The 22876-nt window shown below is 42.8% G+C and overlaps 2 protein-coding genes across 4 annotated transcripts in view; both read left to right on the forward strand.

The window, feature by feature from the left end:
* The first annotated feature begins 930 nt into the window (after positions 1–930).
* HSPA2 (heat shock protein family A (Hsp70) member 2) lies at positions 931–3710 on the forward strand. The gene has a single exon (XM_057731942.1). The coding sequence runs from the start codon at positions 1328–1330 to the stop codon at positions 3236–3238; it is 1911 nt and encodes a 636-aa protein (XP_057587925.1). The 5' UTR covers positions 931–1327; the 3' UTR covers positions 3239–3710.
* A 4940-nt stretch (positions 3711–8650) lies between these two features.
* Positions 8651–22876, forward strand: part of PPP1R36 (protein phosphatase 1 regulatory subunit 36) — a 35985-nt gene continuing 21759 nt past the window's right edge. Inside the window, exons 1-6 of one of the 3 annotated variants that reach the window (XM_057733674.1) lie at positions 8964–8971; positions 9620–9684; positions 19027–19113; positions 19634–19731; positions 19829–19895; positions 22063–22161. In XM_057733674.1, the coding sequence (XP_057589657.1) occupies positions 8966–8971; positions 9620–9684; positions 19027–19113; positions 19634–19731; positions 19829–19895; positions 22063–22161 (422 nt within the window). In that variant the 5' untranslated portion in view covers positions 8964–8965. Of the gene's footprint in view, positions 8769–8963; positions 8972–9120; positions 9175–9619; positions 9685–19026; positions 19114–19633; positions 19732–19828; positions 19896–22062; positions 22162–22876 lie in introns of those variants that run through there. The other 2 variants (XM_057733677.1, XM_057733676.1) reach the window with 2 other exon arrangements.

Consider the following 22876-nt stretch of genomic DNA (forward strand, 5'->3'; position numbering starts at 1 on the left):
AGCACAGCTAAACAAAATAATCTCACTTAGTGGAGCTCATTCATAAACATGACTCGGTCTTAAACATGATAGCGTGTACTTAAGCTGGGGTTGAGAGAATCGTGAGAGGCGTGAGACTGGGATATTTTATGGTATTTCAACGTCTGGGTTTTGACTATAGAGTTCCTCGCGAAGAACTCAAAGCGGCGGATAAAGCACTGGAAACGGAAAATAAGGAAAGCAGTGGAGAGAACAGGAAGATGAAACCAGGAAGCCTAAAGTGGCAAGACAAGCGTGGAAAATGGAAAGCGAGGTCGAGGAAGTTTAGAATCACTTTTGGGAGAACGAGTTGCAACCACTCCGGTCTCCCACTCTACAGGCCGCCTCGCGCGCGGCGCGGAAAGACGGTCGCCTCTCCCGGGCTCCTGCTGTCCCCGCCCGCCAGGCAGTTCTCATCAGGCTCACACCCACTGAGACCCTGGGAAGCAAGCAAAATTCCAGGAGGCCGACGGCCGGTCCTAGAAACTTCAGCGTCATTTCTCTTTGTCCCCGGCGCTCCGCCCCGGAGGGCGGGAGCCGCCCTGACGCCGGGAGCCGCCCTGACGCCCAGGCCACGCCAAGCCAACGCCCACGCGCGGCCGAAAAGTCGGCTCTGGCCCTAGTTCCTCGGGGACACCAACGCAGAATGAATTGCCCTGCCCCTGCCACCTAGGTTAGTCGAGACACTAGGAACTGGGCGGCACTTCAAGCCTTAAGAACAGAGCGAGTCGCCTAGGTAGCTCCTCGCTCCGGTCTCCCCTTCCGCGCTGTCCCCTGGCGCCACGCCCCAGCCCTTCCTTCCCCACCCTACTTGGGAGTCCGCGCTGCTTATTGGCCGCGTGTCCTGCCAATCCGACGGACCTCGACGAATCCCGCCTTAGGAAAGGCGAAGATCGCGAAAAGGCGCGGGGCGCGAGCCTAACGCCCCCAAGCCGCCGGAGGCTCTTGGGGCTTGGAGGCGGCGGATTGCTGGGGGTGCGTGGGAAGGGCCTCATTTGCGTAACGGCCGCCCCTCGCGTCCACGCGCCCGCCGGGGTCCCGCCCCTCACCCAACTAAAAGTCTGTTGGGCCGCAGGCCGGTCACTCCGATCCAGGCAAGCCTGTGGCGCACGGTCCCGAGAGCGGATTGGCTCTGGGAGTTTCCAGAAGGCGGCAGGGAGGCGACTATAAGAGCCAGGAGCCGAGCGAAGGGAAAGGGAGACGCTGGTTGCGCTCGAGGTGTCTGGCGCGAGGCGACCGTTAGTTGAGGCCGCGGATTTTCTGCTCCTGGTGTTCTCGTCTAACGTCGCCTGCCTGTCTTTCAGTCAGGATGTCTGCCCGCGGCCCGGCTATCGGCATCGACCTGGGCACCACCTACTCGTGTGTGGGGGTCTTCCAACATGGCAAGGTGGAGATCATTGCCAACGACCAGGGCAACCGCACCACCCCCAGCTACGTGGCTTTCACCGACACCGAGCGCCTCATTGGCGACGCCGCCAAGAACCAGGTGGCCATGAACCCCACCAACACCATCTTCGACGCCAAGAGGCTGATCGGTCGGAAGTTCGAGGATGCCACCGTGCAGTCGGACATGAAGCACTGGCCATTCCGGGTGGTGAGCGAGGGAGGGAAGCCCAAAGTGCAGGTGGAGTACAAGGGAGAGATCAAGACCTTCTTCCCGGAGGAGATCTCCTCCATGGTCCTCACTAAGATGAAGGAGATCGCCGAAGCCTACCTGGGGGGCAAGGTGCAGAGCGCGGTCATCACCGTCCCGGCCTATTTCAATGACTCGCAGCGCCAGGCCACCAAGGACGCGGGCACCATCACGGGCCTCAACGTGCTACGCATCATCAACGAGCCCACGGCGGCGGCCATCGCCTACGGCCTGGACAAGAAGGGCTGCGCGGGCGGCGAGAAGAACGTGCTCATCTTCGACTTGGGCGGCGGCACCTTCGACGTGTCCATCCTGACCATCGAGGACGGCATCTTCGAGGTGAAGTCCACGGCTGGCGACACCCACCTGGGCGGTGAGGACTTTGATAACCGCATGGTGAGCCACCTGGCGGAGGAGTTCAAGCGCAAGCACAAGAAGGACATTGCACCCAACAAGCGCGCGGTGCGGCGACTCCGCACCGCCTGCGAGCGCGCCAAGCGCACCCTGAGCTCGTCCACGCAGGCGAGCATCGAGATCGACTCGCTCTACGAGGGCGTGGATTTCTACACGTCCATCACCCGCGCCCGCTTCGAGGAGCTCAACGCCGACCTGTTCCGCGGGACCCTCGAGCCGGTGGAAAAGGCGCTGCGCGACGCCAAGCTGGACAAGGGCCAGATCCAGGAAATTGTGCTGGTGGGCGGCTCCACTCGCATCCCCAAGATCCAGAAGCTGTTGCAGGATTTCTTCAATGGCAAGGAGCTGAACAAGAGCATCAACCCCGACGAGGCGGTGGCCTACGGAGCCGCGGTGCAGGCGGCCATTCTCATCGGGGACAAGTCCGAGAACGTGCAGGACCTGCTGCTACTCGACGTGACCCCGTTGTCGCTGGGCATCGAGACAGCTGGCGGCGTCATGACTCCACTCATCAAAAGGAACACCACGATCCCCACCAAGCAGACGCAGACCTTCACCACCTACTCAGACAACCAGAGCAGCGTGCTGGTGCAGGTGTACGAGGGCGAACGGGCCATGACGAAGGACAATAACCTGCTGGGCAAGTTCGACCTGACCGGGATTCCCCCGGCGCCCCGCGGGGTCCCCCAGATCGAGGTCACCTTCGACATCGACGCCAATGGCATCCTCAACGTCACCGCCGCCGACAAGAGCACCGGTAAAGAAAACAAAATCACCATTACCAACGACAAGGGTCGTCTGAGCAAGGACGACATCGACCGGATGGTGCAGGAGGCGGAGCGGTACAAGTCGGAAGATGAAGCCAATCGCGACCGAGTAGCCGCCAAAAACGCCGTGGAGTCCTATACCTACAACATCAAGCAGACGGTGGAAGACGAGAAACTGAGAGGCAAGATTAGCGATCAGGACAAAAACAAGATCCTCGAGAAGTGTCAAGAGGTGATCAACTGGCTCGACCGAAACCAGATGGCTGAAAAAGATGAGTATGAACACAAGCAGAAGGAGCTCGAAAGAGTGTGCAACCCCATCATCAGCAAACTTTACCAAGGCGGCCCTGGCGGCGGCGGCGGTTCTGCAGCCTCCGGGGGACCGACCATCGAGGAAGTGGACTAAACTTGCACCCGAGTCAGCGTAAACCTCTTTTCCTTTCTATTTTCTTTTTCTTTTTGTTTCTTCTTTGAAGTGTCCTCGTGCCAAGCATGAGATCTGTTGTTGGAAGTGTTTAGCCCGGTGTATGCATATGAAAGGAAAGGTGAGACAACTTAGTTTAATTATAAAAAGTTAGTTCGACAGTTTGGTTTTTAAAAACAGTATTTGAGGTTTCTCTTTAATGCATTTTGAGTGTTTGCTGACTTGAGGGTTTTGGGTTAGCTTAGTTTATGCATGGAGATTTGAGATGGGAAACCTGAGGTTAGCACACATTCTGTGGAAGCTTGGTAACAATAAAATATATAGAAGCTTGAATTGTTTATTTTTATGCACTACTTTAAGAGGAAAGTGAACATGGCAGTAATGTTAAGGACAGGCATACTTTTTGCAAACAAATGCATAAGTACAAATTTAAAAGTAAAGCTGAAATTGATCTGAAAATTACTGTGTTGGAGTCTTCAATTTTCCCTTCTTAACTGTTTTACCCATCTTGGTCTTTAACTAAGTGAGATATTAGTATAAGATGAAATTTGTCTCAGCCTTGTCTACTTCTCTGATGAGGTTCCTGCTTTGAATTGCCAGCAACTGACGGGGAGAAGATCTGGGTAAACTTCCCCCCCTTTTAATACAGACTGGGGTCTGACAGTATACCCAAACTCCTAAGGCTTGGCTTAAGTGTTCAGGTGAAAATCAACTTGAATATTCCAATAAAATACAAGCTATGTTCCAGGGTTAAGTACAGAAAGATTGCTTCTCTAAACAAAAGCTGGGGCAAGGAGTTGTCTTCTGATACTAGCCCAACCTAGCATGAAACAAATTGCTTTTCTGCAACACACAGGTGCCTGAAACAAGATCCAGCAGGCAAACGGTTAAAGCTACTTAATTTTGAGTCCAAATTTAGGCAAACTTGTGTTAACTTTAATTTTCTAGTAAAATAGTTCAGCTTCTGGGCTTATGGCAAATTCAAGAAGAATATGTTTCCAGCACTTAAATTTCTTGGAGGTTAGAGGAAGTTAATATAGTTTTTTCTTCTGATTTGAGAATCACAGTGTTTTTTTTAATACCTGCCTTAAATCACTAGAATATATTTCTTTTTTAAAAGACAAACTGCAGCATAGTCCTGTATTTTGTCAATATACAACTTGTCCATTTTCCAATATTTCCAATTAGAGACTGTTACAGATAGAAATATTATAAGCTTTTAAGATCCACTATCCTGGGTTTAAGCTTTAAAATCCACATCCTTGGGAGAGGGTGGGGGTTCATGTTTATATTTTAGTGAAATGACACATCTGCTTTGTTCTGGTTTATTCTCTTTAAGGAGAATGTGGAAGAAATTCAGTAAAAGCTGATTGGAAAATGCATAGTTAACCTGTTTTCACCATACATTTTAATATCTCCTTCCACATAATGTAGATTTGCTTCATGTTGCTTGTAAGATAACAGTGACTTATAGAAGCTAACTTCAAATTTAGTAGTGGACCCTTCTATAACATGCAGAGAGAGAGATTAATTTTTGAAATAATATAAAAACTAGAGAACAAAGTAGCCTAAAAATACTGAATTTTGGTAATGATCCTCTCACACACTACTTTTTTTTCTATTTTAGCAAGTCTCATTTGGGTGAGGGGAGGAAGATAAAAAGTTGCAAAATTGCTTCAAAATAAACATTTTTTAAAAGGTAGTTACCCTTTATACTCTGAAAGCTGGACATAACTTGGGTTTTTCAGTGCTGGTTCCACAGTGGAAAGTTTTCAGCAAGGAGGCATTAAGGGTGTTTCACTGACTGCAGATAGCATCGCATAAATATTTGACAAGCTACCTTGGTACTAATAGAATCAGGTGATTAGTAGCCTTAGGGTGATGTTTAACTTGAGTTTTTACCAAGATAATACTTATTCTGTTAACCTTTTATTAGTCCTTTATTGAAAGTGTTTATCTCTTGCTCTAACTTCGAAGTATATAAAGTATAATGGAGTCTTTCTGTAAGTGCAGTTTGGCATTTGTATGACTCATTTTAGACCTCATTTTAGAACAGATCAGTTTCTAAAATAACACAAAAATGACCAATGGTAGTCTCTTTGATACTATGGCCTGGCCTCTGGTAACTTGCTATATAACACTAACATCAATCTATATAGATACTTCATTTTCCGTTATTTTGAAAAGTAATTTGTAAAACTCCTAGCATTCTTGAGTGTTTTTACTCTGTCTGCTCAAATTTACCTAGATCTGAATATTGCTAAGATAAAGCCACTAAAGTAGCCATTCAGTGTTTCCAGGGGTCAGTTGAAACTGGTAACTCAATAACTCCTGGGAACTCCTTAGCAGATGCTAAATCAGCCCTAGTCAAATGATAATGGAAAAAGTACTTGATTTTAGGATGAGGCTAAATTACAGTTTAAGGAATAATTAGCATCACTTGAACTTGAAAGTAATGTTATGCTAGGGACTAATGGTCATGACTAAAGCTAATATAGTACGTATAGAATGCTAAGGGATTGAAAAAGTACATTTATCAGAATGGGGACTTAATTTCTTCTTACCTCAATGTCTGATTAATATAGTTGTCCCTATTTTGAGGCAATGAATGTAGACACCTGTCAAAATAAGACATAACAGTTTGTTTACAGTATTTTAGGTGTACAAAGTTTCAAAACAAGCTTACTCTAAATTTTTTATATTAATTTGATATGTAAAATGGAAATTAATGCACTTGACTTGTGCATTAGGAGATATTAGTGCCCTTTACATCTTTAAATTTAGTATGCATAATAGGATATTTAATGTATCACCTATTCAGTTATGTCAAGGAGAGCTAAGAATTTCTTTATCCTATGTATAATCTTAAACATGAATATAACCTGACTAGCTGAAATCAAAAGATCTCTTTTTATGAAGCTCAAATACTGGGCCCATGATAAGGTATTCCCCTCCTTCAGTTGAATGTAGTTTATAAAAGTTGTATTGTGAGGCATGTTTCCTTTGCTTTTGAATACTGGAATTGAAGTTTTAAAGAATCTCAAATCCATAGGTCACAAGACAATTGCTAAGGGAATATATATATTTAGGTTAATGAACAACAGGAATATTCCATTGCTTCTGTATAATGTATAAGTAGGTATGAGAAAACTGTTTTGAAGGACTATCCTTAAGCATTAAAATTAGATACAGAATTTAAATCCTTGAAGAAAAATGATGGATCTTTAGAAAGAGTCCAGTATTTACTCTTGATATAGCTCTTGGGATGGAAATATTTTAGGGTATATGTATTTCTAAAATTTAATAGTGATACTTAATGTTGAAATGTCTTTCCCTTAGAACAAATGAAGGAGTCATAGGCTCTTTTCCTCCATCCCTTTAAGTATAAATCAGGATGTTTGTGAATTGAAGATTGGGGAAACAAGCAACCAAAAATGGAGCTGCTAATTCAAATACTGGTATTGCTGTTTTCTTACATGTTAGTTTTAAAAGTAGAATTATAACACTTTGAAAATCTGTCCATTATGACTTTTTCATGGTATAAGCATGCATTATATCCAGTTAATATCTTGGGCCTAAAATTTGAGACCAGCAACTTAGTTCTATGTCATATGCTCTTATTTCTTTGACCTTGAGAAATTTATCTTAATTAGGCAAAAACAAACAAAACAAAAAATACTTGCCCTCACAGGACAGTTGAAATCATTAAATATTTAGACAGCACCTTTATCCCTACTTTATTGCTTCATGAATTTTTTTTTAAGACAAGATTATATTTCCATTTTGGGTTGTGAGTTTCTAATGTCATTAAAAAAAAAACTAACTGGTGAAAAATCCAACCTAAGAAATGAGTGGGTCACTTTTAAAATAAATAATGATTTAGAGCCATGGAAACAATTTTTTTATTCCCTCTTTTGTTAGGGTCTAGTGATACAGAAATACCTTTCCTTCAGAGTTATCAAGGGTTTCCTTTAAATATTATGTCCCTCTACCACATGTGAAGTAACTTGTTATGCAACTTTTATGTAGGTCATTGTTTTGGGTTCTCAACTCTTTTATTTTTACCTTGGTTTTGTATATTAGACTACCTAAAGTTAATATTGCAAGGTACAAAAGATCTTTGGTTTTCTATTAGCATTTCTTCATTCACTGAGGTAAACTGAAGAGGTTGCCTGGAAGTGTGGTGAATGAGTACCATCCAGAGTCCTTGGTCATTCTCAGTCCTTTTTTGGAGCTTCAACTCATTATTTCTCCTTGTTCCCACCCAAGTTAAATACCCTGCTTGGAGAAAAGCTTTTGGTGAGTGGGATATTTTGGTGAATTGTTTTTAAGTGAGTCATCTTGTAATGTCAGGCTCTAAGGTGACAGCCTCAAAGCAGCTTACAGGTGGGTTTCCTTATATCTGAGCCAACCAGAACAGTTACCAGCAGTGGACTCAAGTGAATGGAACATGAATCTAGGTGATTACAATTTTATATACCACTGTGACCAGGGATTGTGTGTTACCAAGTAGTGAGACTGGGAGGGTGGGGGTAAGGGGAAACATATTGCTATGTTTTTAAAGTTTATGTGGGTATACAATCACCAACTATTTACTGACCATCTCTTTAACGCTAATTAAGCTGTGGGGATAAAACAAAAGCAGAATATATTAGGCATTCCCAATCATGTAGTGTCACCTAGCATTGCTTACCATCAGTGTTGGAAGGAAAAAAATACCAATCTGCACATCAACTCAGTTGCAAGAAGAAATTAGAAGACACGTGATTTGAAAAGTGTAAATACATAACTATCAATTGAAAACCCACTGACGCAAAGCAAGTTTCTTTGCTTTGAGGAACACTAATTTTGAGTAATTACTCAGGGTGATGCTTTACACACGTTACTCCTTAAAAACCCTCATAAATCCCTCTTTTGGGTCTCTTCAGATGGGTTCCACATCTAGTTATGCAGCAGAACCCAGTTTTGAAAACCTTATTTCCACACTTGCTCCCCTCACGCCCCACCCCGCCATCCACCACTGCCCCACGTCCCCCAGCCCTAAATCAACCTAGTCCCAACCTGGATATCTTTTTTATTTTGTTTTTCCAACCTGGATTTGAACTTAACTTAGTGCTAGTAAACTTTGGGAAAAAAGGAGCTTCCCTATGGAACTGAATCTAGCTGTTCTAATTAAAAACAAAAAACAGTGATGTGGTTGACTTTTCGGTGGGAAGGCACGAAGAACTGACCCCTAAAGAAGGAACCCCCGGGCAGCTTTGCTGCCAGATGCCAAAGCGCCACCGCAGCCAAGGGTGTGAGCAGCGGCGGCCGCGACGCCCCCCGCCGCCGCCGCCGCCGCGGAGGAAGCAGGGTCCCGCCCCGCCTCCGCCCGGCCCGGGCCGCGGTTTCCCGGCGCTCGCGGGCGGTTGCCTCCGCGACGCTCAGTGGCGGCCAGCGGGAGACCATGCATCATGTGCCCGAGTTTCATTCGAGGAGGCGGCGGTTGGACGCGCAGGCCGCCCAGCCGGATGTAAGTGCAGCCTGGGCCGCCCCCACCCCGCGGCGGGGGGAAGGCCGACCCCGCGGCCCCCGGTCGCCCGCCCGCGACGCCCTCCATCCCCTCGGCCGCGGCCCTGCCCTCCGCTCTCCGTGGGCGGGGCGCCGCCTTAGCCCGGGGCGAGCCGCCCTCGAGGAGACCTGGGCATAGCTGTCTGCAAAAACCAGACGATGGAGGTGTGTTTCGCAAACGCTCAGAATTGAATTCCGGCTCCCCACGCAGATATCTAGCTACAGGAAAGTCCCACCTCACCACCTCTAATTGGTTGGCTGCAGAACAAATAGCCCTCCTGCGGAGGAAGCAGTCCTGCTCTGGATGGGATCCCCAGAGAGTAAAGGCTGAGGGCCGGTAGCTACCGCGGCTTGGAAAGGGTAATCTTGTACGTGACCCACTTCCTCCGAAGGGCGGGGTCCGCAGGCGTCTTAACGCCTCTGAGTGTTTAACAGCAGGTGTTTAACTCTTCTGGGGCTGCCCTGGGCACCAGTTTATTGGGGTCTGAGTCCCAAGTAATCAGTAAGTTGCTACGGTGAGTCTTGAGGTGATGCAGGCTCCTAGCCTTCCTCTCTTCCTTCCCTTCCTTCCTTTCTCCCCTGTTTTCCTCCCCTCCTTCCTTTCTGCTGAAACTACACCCAAAAACAAGCAAAAAGGATAAAATCCTGGCTTTAAGTTAAAAAACCAAACCAAAACAAAAACCAGTTTAAGAGTCTGTATCTTTATTGAATAGGGTTAGAGAGCAGCTAGTGAGAATTATTGTTAAATGTTCATTGTGACATTAGATTGTAAATTGAACCTTTAATTATTTTTACTGCAATTTCATTTTACAGCAGTTGGGATTACGATTAGGGATGTGGTACTGGAAAGATGAAACCAGAACTCTTGAATTCAGAAGGTAAATTTTAACAAAACATTATTATAGCTTTATGAAAATTACATGTGTTTGGGATAAAAAAATTCAAGCAATACAGAATAGTATAAAGAATAAAAATAAAGATCTGCTGAAATCGTATCATCTAGAGAGAACCATTTTGGCAGACTTCCAGGTATCACTTCCTGATGGCATTTATCAGCTTCTCCTGTGTACGGGACACAGTGCTACTCAGTTTACCAACCCTTTGAAACAGCTTTTACAGTGTAAAAAATCCACTTTTACAGATGAAGAAACTGATGTCAAAGGGTTAAAATGTTTGAGGAAAACATCTTGGCCAAATCACACAGCTCAGAGGTGACTAAGATGTTTTAAATCTAGGTCTACCTGATTAACAGTCCACATTCTTAACTGCTTTATAAAATTGCCTTTTTTGAGTTATAGAAATAGAGTTTTACATTAACGGGACCATATTATACCTGCTGCAGTAGACAGTAAGTTTTGCAAGATAAAATTGTTAGATTAGAAAAACTAATTTTAATTCTCCACTGAGAAAATACTGACTCTATTAAAAGTGTGTCACTAAACTAACAATACTACCCACTATCTGCTGTGCATCTGTTATATCTCAGACATTTGCATATTTTTCGGATTCTTAAAACAGCCGTGGAAAGTGAGCATTAATATTTCCATTTCATAAATAAAGAAACAAGGCTCAGGGAGACTAAGCAATTGAACCAAAATCATACAGCCAGTAAGCAGTGGAACTGACATTTTGAACCAAGATTTATTCAAGTCCTTTACACTTTATACACTGTCTCCCTCTGACAGACTGCAAACCCTCAATAGGAGGAACTGTCTTAGGAGCCATCTACAGAACTTCACAGAGTAGGCACTCACCAAATGTTTATTGAACAAGTGCAAACCAACTAGATTCAAGCAGAGGAAGACTAGAGGCACAGGGCCAATTAGAAGGCTAATTGTGGGAGGATTATAAATAGTTATTCAGGTAAAAAACAGTGAAAGAGAAAGAAGGGTGCAGGACCAAGAAATATGCAAGAGATGAAATTGACAGGATGTTTGGATAGAATTGATAGGATATAGTACCTGAAAGTAAAGGGAGAGGGAGAAGTAGGTGCTTAGGTTGGCTTCTAGGTGTCTGGCTTGGGTTATTGGATGGCTGGGATTGCCCTTCCCCCACATACTGAATAACAGAGGCAAAACTGGTAATGCGTTTGAGGTTGCTATGGCGGGGACACATCTCTTAGGCCATTGGTCAGATAGGTCTGGAGGTCAGAAAAGGAGTTGGCTGTGCAGATGTAGTTTATAGTTACATTATAAATATAATTAAATATTTAATAGCAATTAAACATGAATAATTTAAAGGCTAACAATTATATTAAAGTCAAAATCAAAAGTTTACATTTCGTGGAATATTTATTTCAGTATTTGAGTAATCTGTCATTTCCACAGCAGTGATTGGAATTTTTCTTCTCAGATATGTCACAGATTCTGTCAAGTAGCTCCTGAAACATCACATTTAGTGAATGTGAGATAGTGACAAAGACAGCAAGATAGTTTTGAGAATAGACAGACAGTATAACACAGGAGTCAAAATACACACGTTAAAGCACCAGAAAATGTGGGTGTAAATTTTCAGTGCCAATATTTTCTTTTCTCAATTTATATATATATAAATTGTACACATATATATATGCCATCTCAGTCCTCTCTTCTTGTGATGAAAATTGCACCATACTTTTTACTCACTGATCTTCTTTATTTTTAAAAATTTATTTATTTATTTATTGACTGTGTTGGGTCTTCATTGCTGCACACGGACTTTCTTTAGTTGCGGCAAGCGGAGGCTACCTTTCATTGTGGTGTGCAGGCTGCTCATTGCGGTGTCTTCTTTTGCATTGGAGCATGAGCTCTAGGCGTGCGGGCTTCAGTAGTTGTGGCGCACGGGCTTAGTTGCTCCACAGCATGTGGCATCTTCCTGGAGCAGGGATCAAACCCACATCCCCTGCATTGGCAGGCAGATTCTTAAGCACTGCGCCACCTAGGAAGTCCTGATCTTCTTTGTAAATGAGGTTAATTTGTAGTATTTTTCAAAGTAATTTTCAGTGCTAATCTAATAATAACCCACCCCAAGTGGAATTTTTTCATGTATGAGGCTAACAAATTTACAGATATCAGTTTCACACCAACTTTCTTATTCATAAAACATTCATATCCATAAACTAAAGTTTCTTTTGGTTCGTTACCAAATTATTCTTTAAAATGGCTTGATTTCCACTAGTTTTGGAGAACCTGTGTGGATGGTATGATTTAAAAGGTAGATTGTGTGACGTTGTTGAATGAAAAAGGCCAGACACAAAAATGTTAAATATCGTATGATTTCATTTATATAAAAGTTTAAAATAACAGACAGAAAAATGAACTGTATTGATAGAAGTCAGAAGAGTGGTTACTTTTGGGGGGTTATCAGCTGGCAGGGGGTAGGGAAAGTGCAAGAGAACCTTCTGAGGTGCTGGAAATGGACTATGTATTGATCAGGGTGGTGGTTACATGGGTATAAGCATAGTAAAAAATTCATCAGACTGTCACTTAAGATTTATGTGCTTTACTGCATAAATGGAAGCTATACCTCAATTTAAAATGTGTAAAAATACCCCCCCGCCCAGCCAAACATCAGATTGTGTCAAGTACACAAACTGGGGGCAATTAGGAAAGATGGGGAAAGGAGTACCATGAAGAATAGATGGGGGTAACCCTTTCATGGTGGAGCTGCTTTGTGTTTAAGCAACAAAGTGTGGCACACCTGAGTATTAGGGTTACCTTGGAAGTCCAGCTGCTAGGGGTGATGCTATGGAAAAGGGAAGCAGACTTTTGTATGTCATAGGTAATGTTTGGCTTTGTTGGAAATGTAGGTACTGATTCCCTTTTAAAGTCCCATCACACACTAAATGTAGATCTGAAGTCAGAGAGGACTCATGAGCTGGAACATGCTTTTTTTTTTTTTTTTCAAAGACAGTGCTGCAGACACTGTTTATGGTGATGAGACAGGGCAGAGACAGAGAAGGTGGAGAGGAGACAGTGGTAAGGATGGGAGCTGCAAAGGCAGAAGGCTTGTTCAGTCACTGTTCTCATACCAGTTCTGTTTGGTATTGCTCCACAAACCTTATTAGCATATGTCATGGGATTGCATCTGTGCTCTAGAAAGCCCTCTCCCTTGCTAACATGGCGGGAAAGATTAGGACTTGGGAGACAAGACAAGACAGTTATACAGCACCCTAAGGGGGATACAGAGACTTGCAGGAGAACAGAGAGTCAAAGAGCCATTCTAGAGGCAGCTCGGAGGTAAATCCGGCCTTGTGTGCAGGAGGGAGTAGCTGGTAAGACTGGCTGTGAGACAAAGGGAGGAGGCAAGAAGGTCTGGGTCACTGAGTGGGTGATGACATTGCCCATTGAGATAAGGTGGGAGGGCGGATATGTTTATGGAGGGGGTGAAAGGTAACAAGGTTACTTTTTCAGTGTGCAGGATTTGAGGTGTAGTCGTCCCTCGGCCCTCAGTGTCTGTAGGGGATTGGTTCTAAGACACCCCCGGCCCCTGCAGATCCCCAAATCTGCAGATGCTCAAGTCCCTTATATAAAACGGCATAGTACAGTCGGCCCTCTGTATGTGCAAGTTCTGCGGGCTGACTGTACCTGCCTGTGAGATGTCCAGGTAAAGAATTCAGTAAGCAGGGATTTGGCCCTCATGAGAGAGACTGGTGCAGAGTTACAGTGGAAAGTGAAATGACTGAGGCCAGAAGCCTAGGAAATACCTACTTTTAAAAATTATGAATAAGTTTTAATATTATGAAAATCATTATTTTTAAAAATCAGAAAATACCATTAAGCAAAAACAACAAACTTTACAATCCCATACACAAAGAGTATGACTGTTAACATGTTAACAGTTATTGTATAGCAATCCAAATCTTCTTTTATGTATGTGTATACACATACTTTTTTTTTTTGTGAATTTATTTTTTTATTGGCTGCTTTGGGTCTTCTTTGCTGCGTGTGGGCTTTCTCTAGTTGCACACGGGGCTACTCTTCATTGCGGTGCACGAGCTGCTCATTGCGGTGGCTTCCCTTGTTGCAGAGCACAGGCTCTAGGTGCGCAGGCTTCAGTAGTTCTGGCAGGTGGGCTCAATAGTTGTGGCTCGTGGACTCTAGAGCACAGGCTTAGTAGTTGTGATGCATGGGCTTAGTAGCTCCAAGGCATGTGGGATCTTCCGGGACCAGGGCTTGAACACGTGTCCCCTGCATTGGCAGGTGGATTCTTAACTACTGTGCCACCAGGGAAGCCCTACACATACATTTTAACTTACTGTATTCTCCATTTCCATATCTTTTTTTCTCATTACAAAGTTGCACATGATTGTCGAAAAACAAGTACATAAATGTACGAAGTAGAAAGTGAAGATTCTACCACAGATCTACTCCCAAAGGCCACCAGTGCACCAATGTTAAGGGTTACCACCTTATTTTTATTTTTTTTGTGTTCAGCATACTGATTATATTTGTTTTACATTCTGTAACTGGTAATTCTAATATCTGAAATCATTATAGGTCTGATTTTACCAGTTTTTTTTCTCTTATACTGTTATTTAAAAAATTTTAAATAAATGTAAACATTTTAAACTTTTTATATTGGAAGATTTCAAACATAACCAGAAGTAGGGAGAATGGAATAATGAATATCATTTATACCCTCATCTTATCCACCCCTTGATTGTTTTGAAGTAAGTTCCAGATATCATATCATTTCATCTATAAGTATTTCAGTGCATATCTCAATAAAAAGGTGCTCTATTAAAAAATATAGCTAAATTACTATTTACTCACCTAAAAATACAAATGGTAATTTCTTAACATTGTCACATATTCAGTTTGTATTCAAATGTCTCCTACCGTCCGATATTTTAAAAGTTTGTTCCAGTCAGGATCCACATAACTTCCATACATTACAAGTGGTTCGATATATCTCTTTATCAGTGTGCCTGTCTTAAGGTTTTGAAAGGTATCGTCACGTGGCCCTCAGGAATAGCAGACAGGCAAAGAGGAGCTAACTAAAGAGAGAGCATGACTAGAAGAGGGAGGGGGGAACCCTGAGACACAAAGGCCTTCAAAGGCAAAATAAGAAAGGGAATTTGAATGGGGAGTGGTCAGTAGTGTCAGATGCGAAGAAGAGCTCAGTGTGGGGCAGAAAGAAGCCTCTGGATTTAGGAGTCGCTGGGGACCTAGGTGAGAAACCCTTTCAGGAAAGCAGTGGAGTAGAAATCAGGTAACAGTAGTTAGAGGAGAAGAAGCTGAGATAAAGATGAGCAACTGGCAAAAATAGAGTAGTCTTATCAGTAAGTTTACCAGTGAAAAAAGAAAGAGATCGTCGCCTTTAGGGGATCCATTACTAAGGGAAGGGGACTTTTGTTGGTTTTGTTATAAAGGTAGGAAAATTTTGAGTTTGTTTGGGGAGAAAGAAGAGATGGAAGAGAAGAGAAGGAAAGTGGGGATGGGATCAAGAGCACAGATTAGCTTGGAAAAGATAGAAGCAGCGTTTCCACTGAGTGTGGTGGGAGGGAAGTAATACAGACAGGAAAGCTTGGGAATTTGAAGGTGCAGAAAGATGTATCTATGCTGCTCTCCTTACTGAAAGTAAACCAGACCCTTCCAGGCTACTATTGGGAGGAGAATCTTTTGATAGCAGTGCTACTGACCCCCTAGATGGCTGCTCCCTTTTTGGCTCACTCAGTAACTGCCACCACTGCTGCACTAGGCTGGGGCCCGGGCTCTGGAAAATTGCATTCACCCAGGTGCCCTGACGCAGTACCTAAATGGGGTCATTTCCTGAAGCCAGTGGACAGGGGAGACAGGTATGGCTTTCCAGAGGAGGTACTATCCAAGACCTGAGGAGGAGAAGGAATTGGCAAGGTGAAGGGAGATCTGGTTAGCGAGGAGGAGCATGCAATTCTAGGCAGAAGGAACAGTATGTGCAGAGGTCCAGACATGTTTGAGACTAAACATCGTCAGTAGGCTAGGTATAGAGTTCCAGGCAAGTGTTAAGAGAGGAAGTAGGAGTTTTAAACCAGGGCAACATCATGAAAGGTCTTGCATACCATGCTGAGGAATATGAACTTTATTCAGAGGGCACAGGGGGGCCATTGAAAAGTTTTAAACGGGGAAGTAACAGGCCAACCCACAAGACATGCTCCTCTCTGACACAGTGTCTGTAGTCCTATCCATTCATGTTTCAAATGCCCCCTACTCCCAGGTGGGAGAGAACCAGCCGCCTGTCTGAGTCTTTGCCAAGATCATGGATGCCTCTGAAAACATACAACCAAGGACACTACACCTCCAGAAGCCTCAAACTTCTCTTATTTTTCAACATAGCCTAAGAAAAGACTCTAGTAACCACTGAAGAGCTCTAATTGGCATGTAAACCAAGAGTGGTCCAACCCTCTGCATTTTGGTGATGGGTTCTAGAAGGAAATATGGCTGCTTTTTCTCATTTATTTCAGAGCAAAGGGAAATGACATGACTGTGCTGTAATATTAGGAAAGCACATCAAGACAATGTGATCTGTGACTCTAAATGGGTTGCCAGAGTGAGGGGGAGACTATGGAGACTGGAAGAAGGTACAGATCTAGGTCAGACTGTGGTTTGGGAGCCAATCAGAAGTGCAATTCAGAGGACAATTTTCAGTTATTACTAGTGATGCTTCTTAGGGATTCCAAATGCACTGTGAGCATAGGCTTCATTTAGAGCTATGGCAGGACACTCACAAAGAGAAATCGATCTCATCGTCTGAACCGGAGAATGACTTCAGTCAAGTGAAAAGCCACTCAGACAAGTATGGGAAGATGTGTCCAGAGGTCTGAGAATAACGACTAGAGGTTTAGCAGTAAACGCCGGACTGTTGGCTAAGTTCTGAGTTTATTTGACATAGTTTATAGACCTGATCTCTATGATATCAAATGTATCCTTTCCTGATCTTAAGGGTATCTCGTCTCAGATCAAGTCAGGAAAACTAATAGGGCAAGAAATGTTGAATTATAGGGATGGGACTGAGAAGTTTAGGAGGGAAGCAATTTCATTTGACATTAACTGAGATTGGGTGTTTCTGTATTTTCTCATCTTCCAGGGAAGAGAAACCCTGGGAAGGGCTGGTGACCTGAGATTTCTTTAGCCTGTTAGGAGAATTAACAGCCAATGGCTTGTAAGTGGCCAGAATGCTGTGATGGTCCAAGAGAAAACTGAAAACAACTTTGTGTTCTTGTTTAGGGTGATTATATTAATGCCACACACTAGCTATCCAGCAAGCAGAATGGACTTCAAAGAGCCATTAGAAAACGTCAGAGTGTTTGGGGGAATTGAACATTTTGTTAAAGGCTATCTAAATGGCCTGTCAATAGAATGTATCAACAACATACCTTTTCTTCCTCTATACCTCTATAAACTTTATTTTAGGTATGCAGGTAATAAATCAATACATTCTTGTTATTAAAAAAGAAACCTCAAATAATACAGAAGTATACAGCTGTGGAAGATAGCTCTCTCCATCACCACGGCACCTCTCTGCCCCATCTGATCTCCATCTCTCTTTGAAGGTAGCCACCATCACCATTTTGTATCCTTTCATTTCTTTTTTCCTACCACTCCCTCAGTATTTCAGCACACCCTCCCCCTAAATACCTAATCCTTGGAAACTAGTGATAAGAAGAGGATAGGAAAGAATGAAAAGTTTAGAAATCACCCACTAACCAACTTGGTGCCAATGGTCTGAAAAAAAAAAAGAAAAGAAAGAAAAATACAAAAAATCATTCCCTTGAGGTGACATCATGTACATGCTTTTAGATTCTAACCTAGTCTACAACTTTAATATTGCCAGGATGTTGGCAAAAACTCCTGGAAGAAGAAAGTACCAAACTGATTAACTTAATCATTCCCATGGGAGGTATTTATCTAAAATGATGACTTTGTGGGCAACCAGTCCCAGAAAAATTTTAAAGGAAGTTGTTTCAAAACTGTTGTGTAGTGGGGGGTGGGGGGTGGGGTGGGATGACTTGGGAGATTAGGGTTGCCATATATACATTACTAATAAGAAAAAAATATATCAAATTGTATGCTTTAAATATATGCAATTTATTGTATGTCAATTATATCTCAATAAAAGTTCTTTAAAAACTTGTGTTGACAAGGAGATGATAAGAGTATATATACATGATTAGAGAATGACTAAAGTCTGGGGAAAAGTGCTCTTATTTATTATTTCTACACTTAAACTTAACAGAGAGACGTAACTGTAGGCAGAGATTAAGCTTCTGGGTCATGTTATCAACGTGGCATTGTTTCAGGTGGAAAAATAAAAGTCATAATCCACAATGGCCACCAAACCAGTGTATTTGGTAGACAGCACAGTTCTCCTAGAAAATGCACTATGAGGCAGGAAGCACGTCCTGCTGGTCTTCAAGATGCTTTTCTCTGTTTTTCTATGAAGCATTTGCTGATAATCCTGAGAGTCTGTGCATTGACTATAATCAGACAGCACTTATTTTCAGCGTTATAGCAATGCCTGACACAGAGTATGGCCTCAGTGTATATTTATTTGCTTAATTGTGGTCCATTGTTGGGCCGGTTACTGCTCGGTGATGCTTGTACAAAAGCTATAGTCTAAGAAACCCTGAGCTAAGTAGAGAGTCCTGAAACCTTCTTAGAGATAGTCAAGCTTCTAGAAGAGTGGTGACAACTGAGGCTCGGGAGTCGGGATTGCCTGGTAGGTAAGCACAGGGCTCTGTGGCTAGAGAACCTGGGCCCTGGTCCTGGCTTTGGCACTTGCTAAATGATCTTGGTCAAGTTACATAATGTTTTTCTAAGCTTCAATCCTTCTCCTGTGTAAAAATTGTAATAATAGTAATATTTTCCTCATAGAGTTGCTGTAAGGGTTGAATGAGATCATGCTTAGAAGCACTTTGCACATCACAAGTACTCAGTAAATCAAAAAATCCTTCCAAACTGATCACAAGCTTTCTGTTTCTTGTGAAGTTATGGCAGCCTTTTCAGATGGAAATGTTTTGTGTGTGGTATTCTGGAGGCTAGTGATACGTAGAGACTGAATATAAAGTCTGGTCTCTTAATCTTTTTCTAGATGATTGTACCACATGTAAATACATGGATTAAGTATGGCTGTGCCTTAGATTCTCTCTAGGAAACTCGCACTATGTGCTAGTCCTAAGGTTCTATGAGCTACGATCATGCTCTGGTTAGTTCCCCCCCCGGGAAAAGGTTAAGTTCCTAATTGTCTCATTTCTGTTACAGTTTTACACCTGCAGTAGAACTCAAGGAAAGAGGAAAGAAAGGCAAAGCAGTTCACTTTGCTGAAATTGATGGTCCAGCTTCAGACAGGTAGCTTAATTTACCACCATGGCAGTGTTGCTGATAGTGCCTCTCAGCAGAATGGCTTACGCCTCTACAAACTCTAAGAAAATATCATTCCCATCATCCTAGGTTGAAATGCAAATACCCATCAAGGAAAGAACATGCACTCTTTCACAATTGTGGTGGGAGTTACAGCCATCCCAATAATGTATCCCTGTGATAATTTGGCCATTAGCAAATTTTCAGCTTCTTACACTTTAAAAAAAATCTGAAAATGATAGCTATGCCAAAAATAGATGATTTAGATGATCTATTTTGGATGAAATTGGTATTTACATTTTATATCAGGCAGTGTGCTTTCCTCCCACCCCTAGCATAGTAAATATAATGTTTAATAAAATGTATTCCAAAATGATCCTACAGTAAATGAAAGCCACGCACTCAGGGTCTCCTTACTTTACAGTAAATACCTCCTCTGCCTCAGGATAGATTAAATACAACTAAAATCTTACAAAATACTACTAGACACTGTTATATTCCAAAACAGGTTGACAGATAAAAGGTTTGCTTTAAGAGACGATAAGTCACCCAGAGGCTTAGAGAAACGAAGTCAGCAGGGCAACGTTACCCTCGACGATGCTAAATGTGAGTAACTGCTTCATCATCCTTACACGTGTTACCCGGTATCAACCTCTAAGGCAGCTTTGTCCCGCTTTCAATTGTCCATCTTCTCTCCTTTCAGTCGTTGCTTTGCTTTTGCTACAAGATACTGAGATGCCGCGTATCTGTTCGTTTACAACATTTATGAGGTATGTAATGCTTGTGGGACATTTTAGATCTTTTATCCTTTATTTTGAAGTCATCTCGTCTGATAAATGGAGAAAGGGGGACGCTCTACGAGCCATCCTCTCGGAATTCAGTTTCAAAGACTGAGGCCAAAGAAAGGAAGCCAGAAGTCACAGGAGCCCAAAATAAAGTCCAGGGCAAGGAGTATGGAGAGCACGTTGACAGAGTCCCATTGAGCCTGCACTATGTATGTGTTAGTTAACAGGTGTGCTCATTTACTGAAGATCCGTTTTCTCTGCTAGTTACGACCCCAACAAGTGCTAGGTGTGTGACTCTGGGGGAGCTTTTTGATCTTCCCAAGCCTCAGTTTCCCTGGATACAAGATTGGAAGTAGTGCTGTCTCCATGTGGCTGTGCATGGAAGATGCTTCATATGGTAGCTGCACTTGTGAGTGCTCAGTGAGAGTCGGGTATCCTACGCTGTGGGCAGCGCTTATGATTCCTCAGCATTCAGTGAGGGCGGTGTATGGCAAACACCTGAGATTCTCTGCCTGAAGCTTTATTCTATGGCTGGAGCACACTCAGCCTGACTACAGGGCAAACCTGGGGCACTAAGGCAGTCAGTGGCCCCAGAAGCAGCCTCCAATCACTGATGTGCTGGAGGGAGAGTTGGTAGATAAATATCCCGGCTTCCACCTGTCAGGATAACTCTGAGTTTTCTACACTGCCTCCCAGAGCCCCCAGTGGGACTGAGCTACATCGATCCACAGTGATAACGAACTTGTTAACACCCCTTTTCTATCTCACTTCCCCACTCCCCTACTGATGTTTCCTGTGATCACTTCCAAGTAAACTACGTACTCTCAAATCTGTCTCATGGTGTGTCTCTGGGAGAACTCAGCCTACGACAGGTAGTTATTAATATAATGAAAAAAAAGTCTGCAATGCTCGTCTTCATCCTGCTCTCAAGGTGTGGTTAAGGAGAACATGCCAGAGTAAGAATTTCTATCCGGGGCTAGAAGGGAAGAAGCAAAAATCTTGTAAGAATATTTAAAAAGAAAACACAGGCTTCTAATTTTAAGACAAATAGGATTGTAAATCCATGCAATCTTTTTGGAGAGCAAAACTTATGAAACTTTAATGTGCAGATATTATACATCCTAGCAATTTCACTTCTAGGAAGTTACTCAGAGATGTGGCTATAAGGGTAATTACTGCAGCAGTGTCTATCATATTTTTAAAAAACCCAAACATCCATCAGTAGAGGGTAAGTAAGCAAATTATGAGCTATAGAATACTTTATCCAGCTGTTTAAAAGAATGAGGAAAATCTATACGTGGTATCATGGAAAGAGGTCCATGCCACACAGGTAAGTGACAGAAGCAAGTTGCAGAGACTGTGTACACAGCAATATCCCATTTGTTACCAAAAACAACAAAAAAAATTAAGGCATATATTCATGCATATCTGTGTGTGTTGGTGGGGGAGGACCGATATGTGATTGTCTATGCTCTAGAAAGTTTAGGACAGATTCATGCCAAACCCCTTTTTTTTAAAATATAAATTAATTTACTTATTTATTGGCTGCATTGGATATTCATTGCTGTGCACAGGCTTTCTCTAGTTGTGGTGAGCAGGGGCTACTCTTCATTGTGGTGCTTGGGTTTCTCAGTGCGGTAGCTTCTCTTATTGCAGAGCATGGGCTCTAGACACACGTGCTTCAGTAGTTATGGCATGTAGGCTCAGTAGTTGTGGTGCACGGGCTTAGTTGCTCGCACACGGGCTTAGTTGCTCATGCACGAGCATGTGGGATCTTCCTGGACCAGGGATTGAACCCGTGTTCCCTGCATTGGCAGATGGATTCTTAACCACTGCACCACCAGGGAAGTCTCTCATGCCAAACTCTTAGCAGTGGCTACCACTAAGGAGTAGGATGGTGACAAAGGAGTGAGGGGAGAGCCTTTTTACTTGCTACATTTGTGTACATTTTTAAAACAATAACAAAAAATTACCCGTATTATAAAAACTTTTTTAAAATGAAAATTAGACAAGCAAAACTATAATTCAGTTGTGACTTCCCAAAAAGTTTTGTTTACAAAAATCAGATTTCTTATATCTTCAGCGTTATAGTAGATAGAATGTTGTCATAATAAAAATATGTTGTCATTATGTTCTTTTAATCTCCCCACAGGAATAAGAATCTTGACAGTTTCCTCATGGCATTGTTGTACTATTTATATTATTACTTGGAAAAAATCTCACAGGAAAAGAAACCCAAAAGCTATATGGTGTAAGTAGAATTTTGTAGTGCACTTTATTTTTATTTATTTATTTATGTATTTTTGGCCTCACCACACGGCTTGCGGGATGTTAGTTCCCCGACCAGGGATTGAACCTGGGGCTCCATCAGCAATAGCACCAAGTCCTAACCACTGGACCACCAGGGAACTCCCTGTAGTGCATTTTAAAGCTTTATCACTGCCAGGGTTGAAACTAACTTTTGTCTAGGGTAAAGCGATGATGGAAATTTAAAAATCTTTTGGAGTATGCTAAAACATCTTACAGGGATGAGTTCACTAGTTTTAAAGCTCACTGAGTAATTCAGATGGGTATTCTGTTAACTAAATATTCCAAATAATATAGATCAGCACTGCCCAATAGAAAGGTATGCCCAATATGTGAGAGCCATATATGTAACTTATGATAGCCATATTTTTAAAATGTAAAAAGATACAGGTGAAATTAATTTTAACAAGATATTTTATTTAACCCAGTGACTCAAAAATATTATCATTGCAACTTGTAGTCAATATTAGGAAGTTATTGATGAAATATTTTACTTTTTTTCTAGTAAGTGTTTGAAATGGTGTCTCTTTTACAGTTAAAATATACCTCCATTCAGACCAGGCACAGTAAGTGCTCAGTAGCTACATGTGGCTCACAGCTACCGTACTGGACAGTGCAGACAGAGATATTGTTTCTGTGTTTTTTGTGCTTAGAAAGAT

The sequence above is a fragment of the Hippopotamus amphibius genome, chromosome 4, assembly GCF_030028045.1.
Source record: "Hippopotamus amphibius kiboko isolate mHipAmp2 chromosome 4, mHipAmp2.hap2, whole genome shotgun sequence".
Classification (NCBI taxonomy): domain Eukaryota; kingdom Metazoa; phylum Chordata; class Mammalia; order Artiodactyla; family Hippopotamidae; genus Hippopotamus; species Hippopotamus amphibius.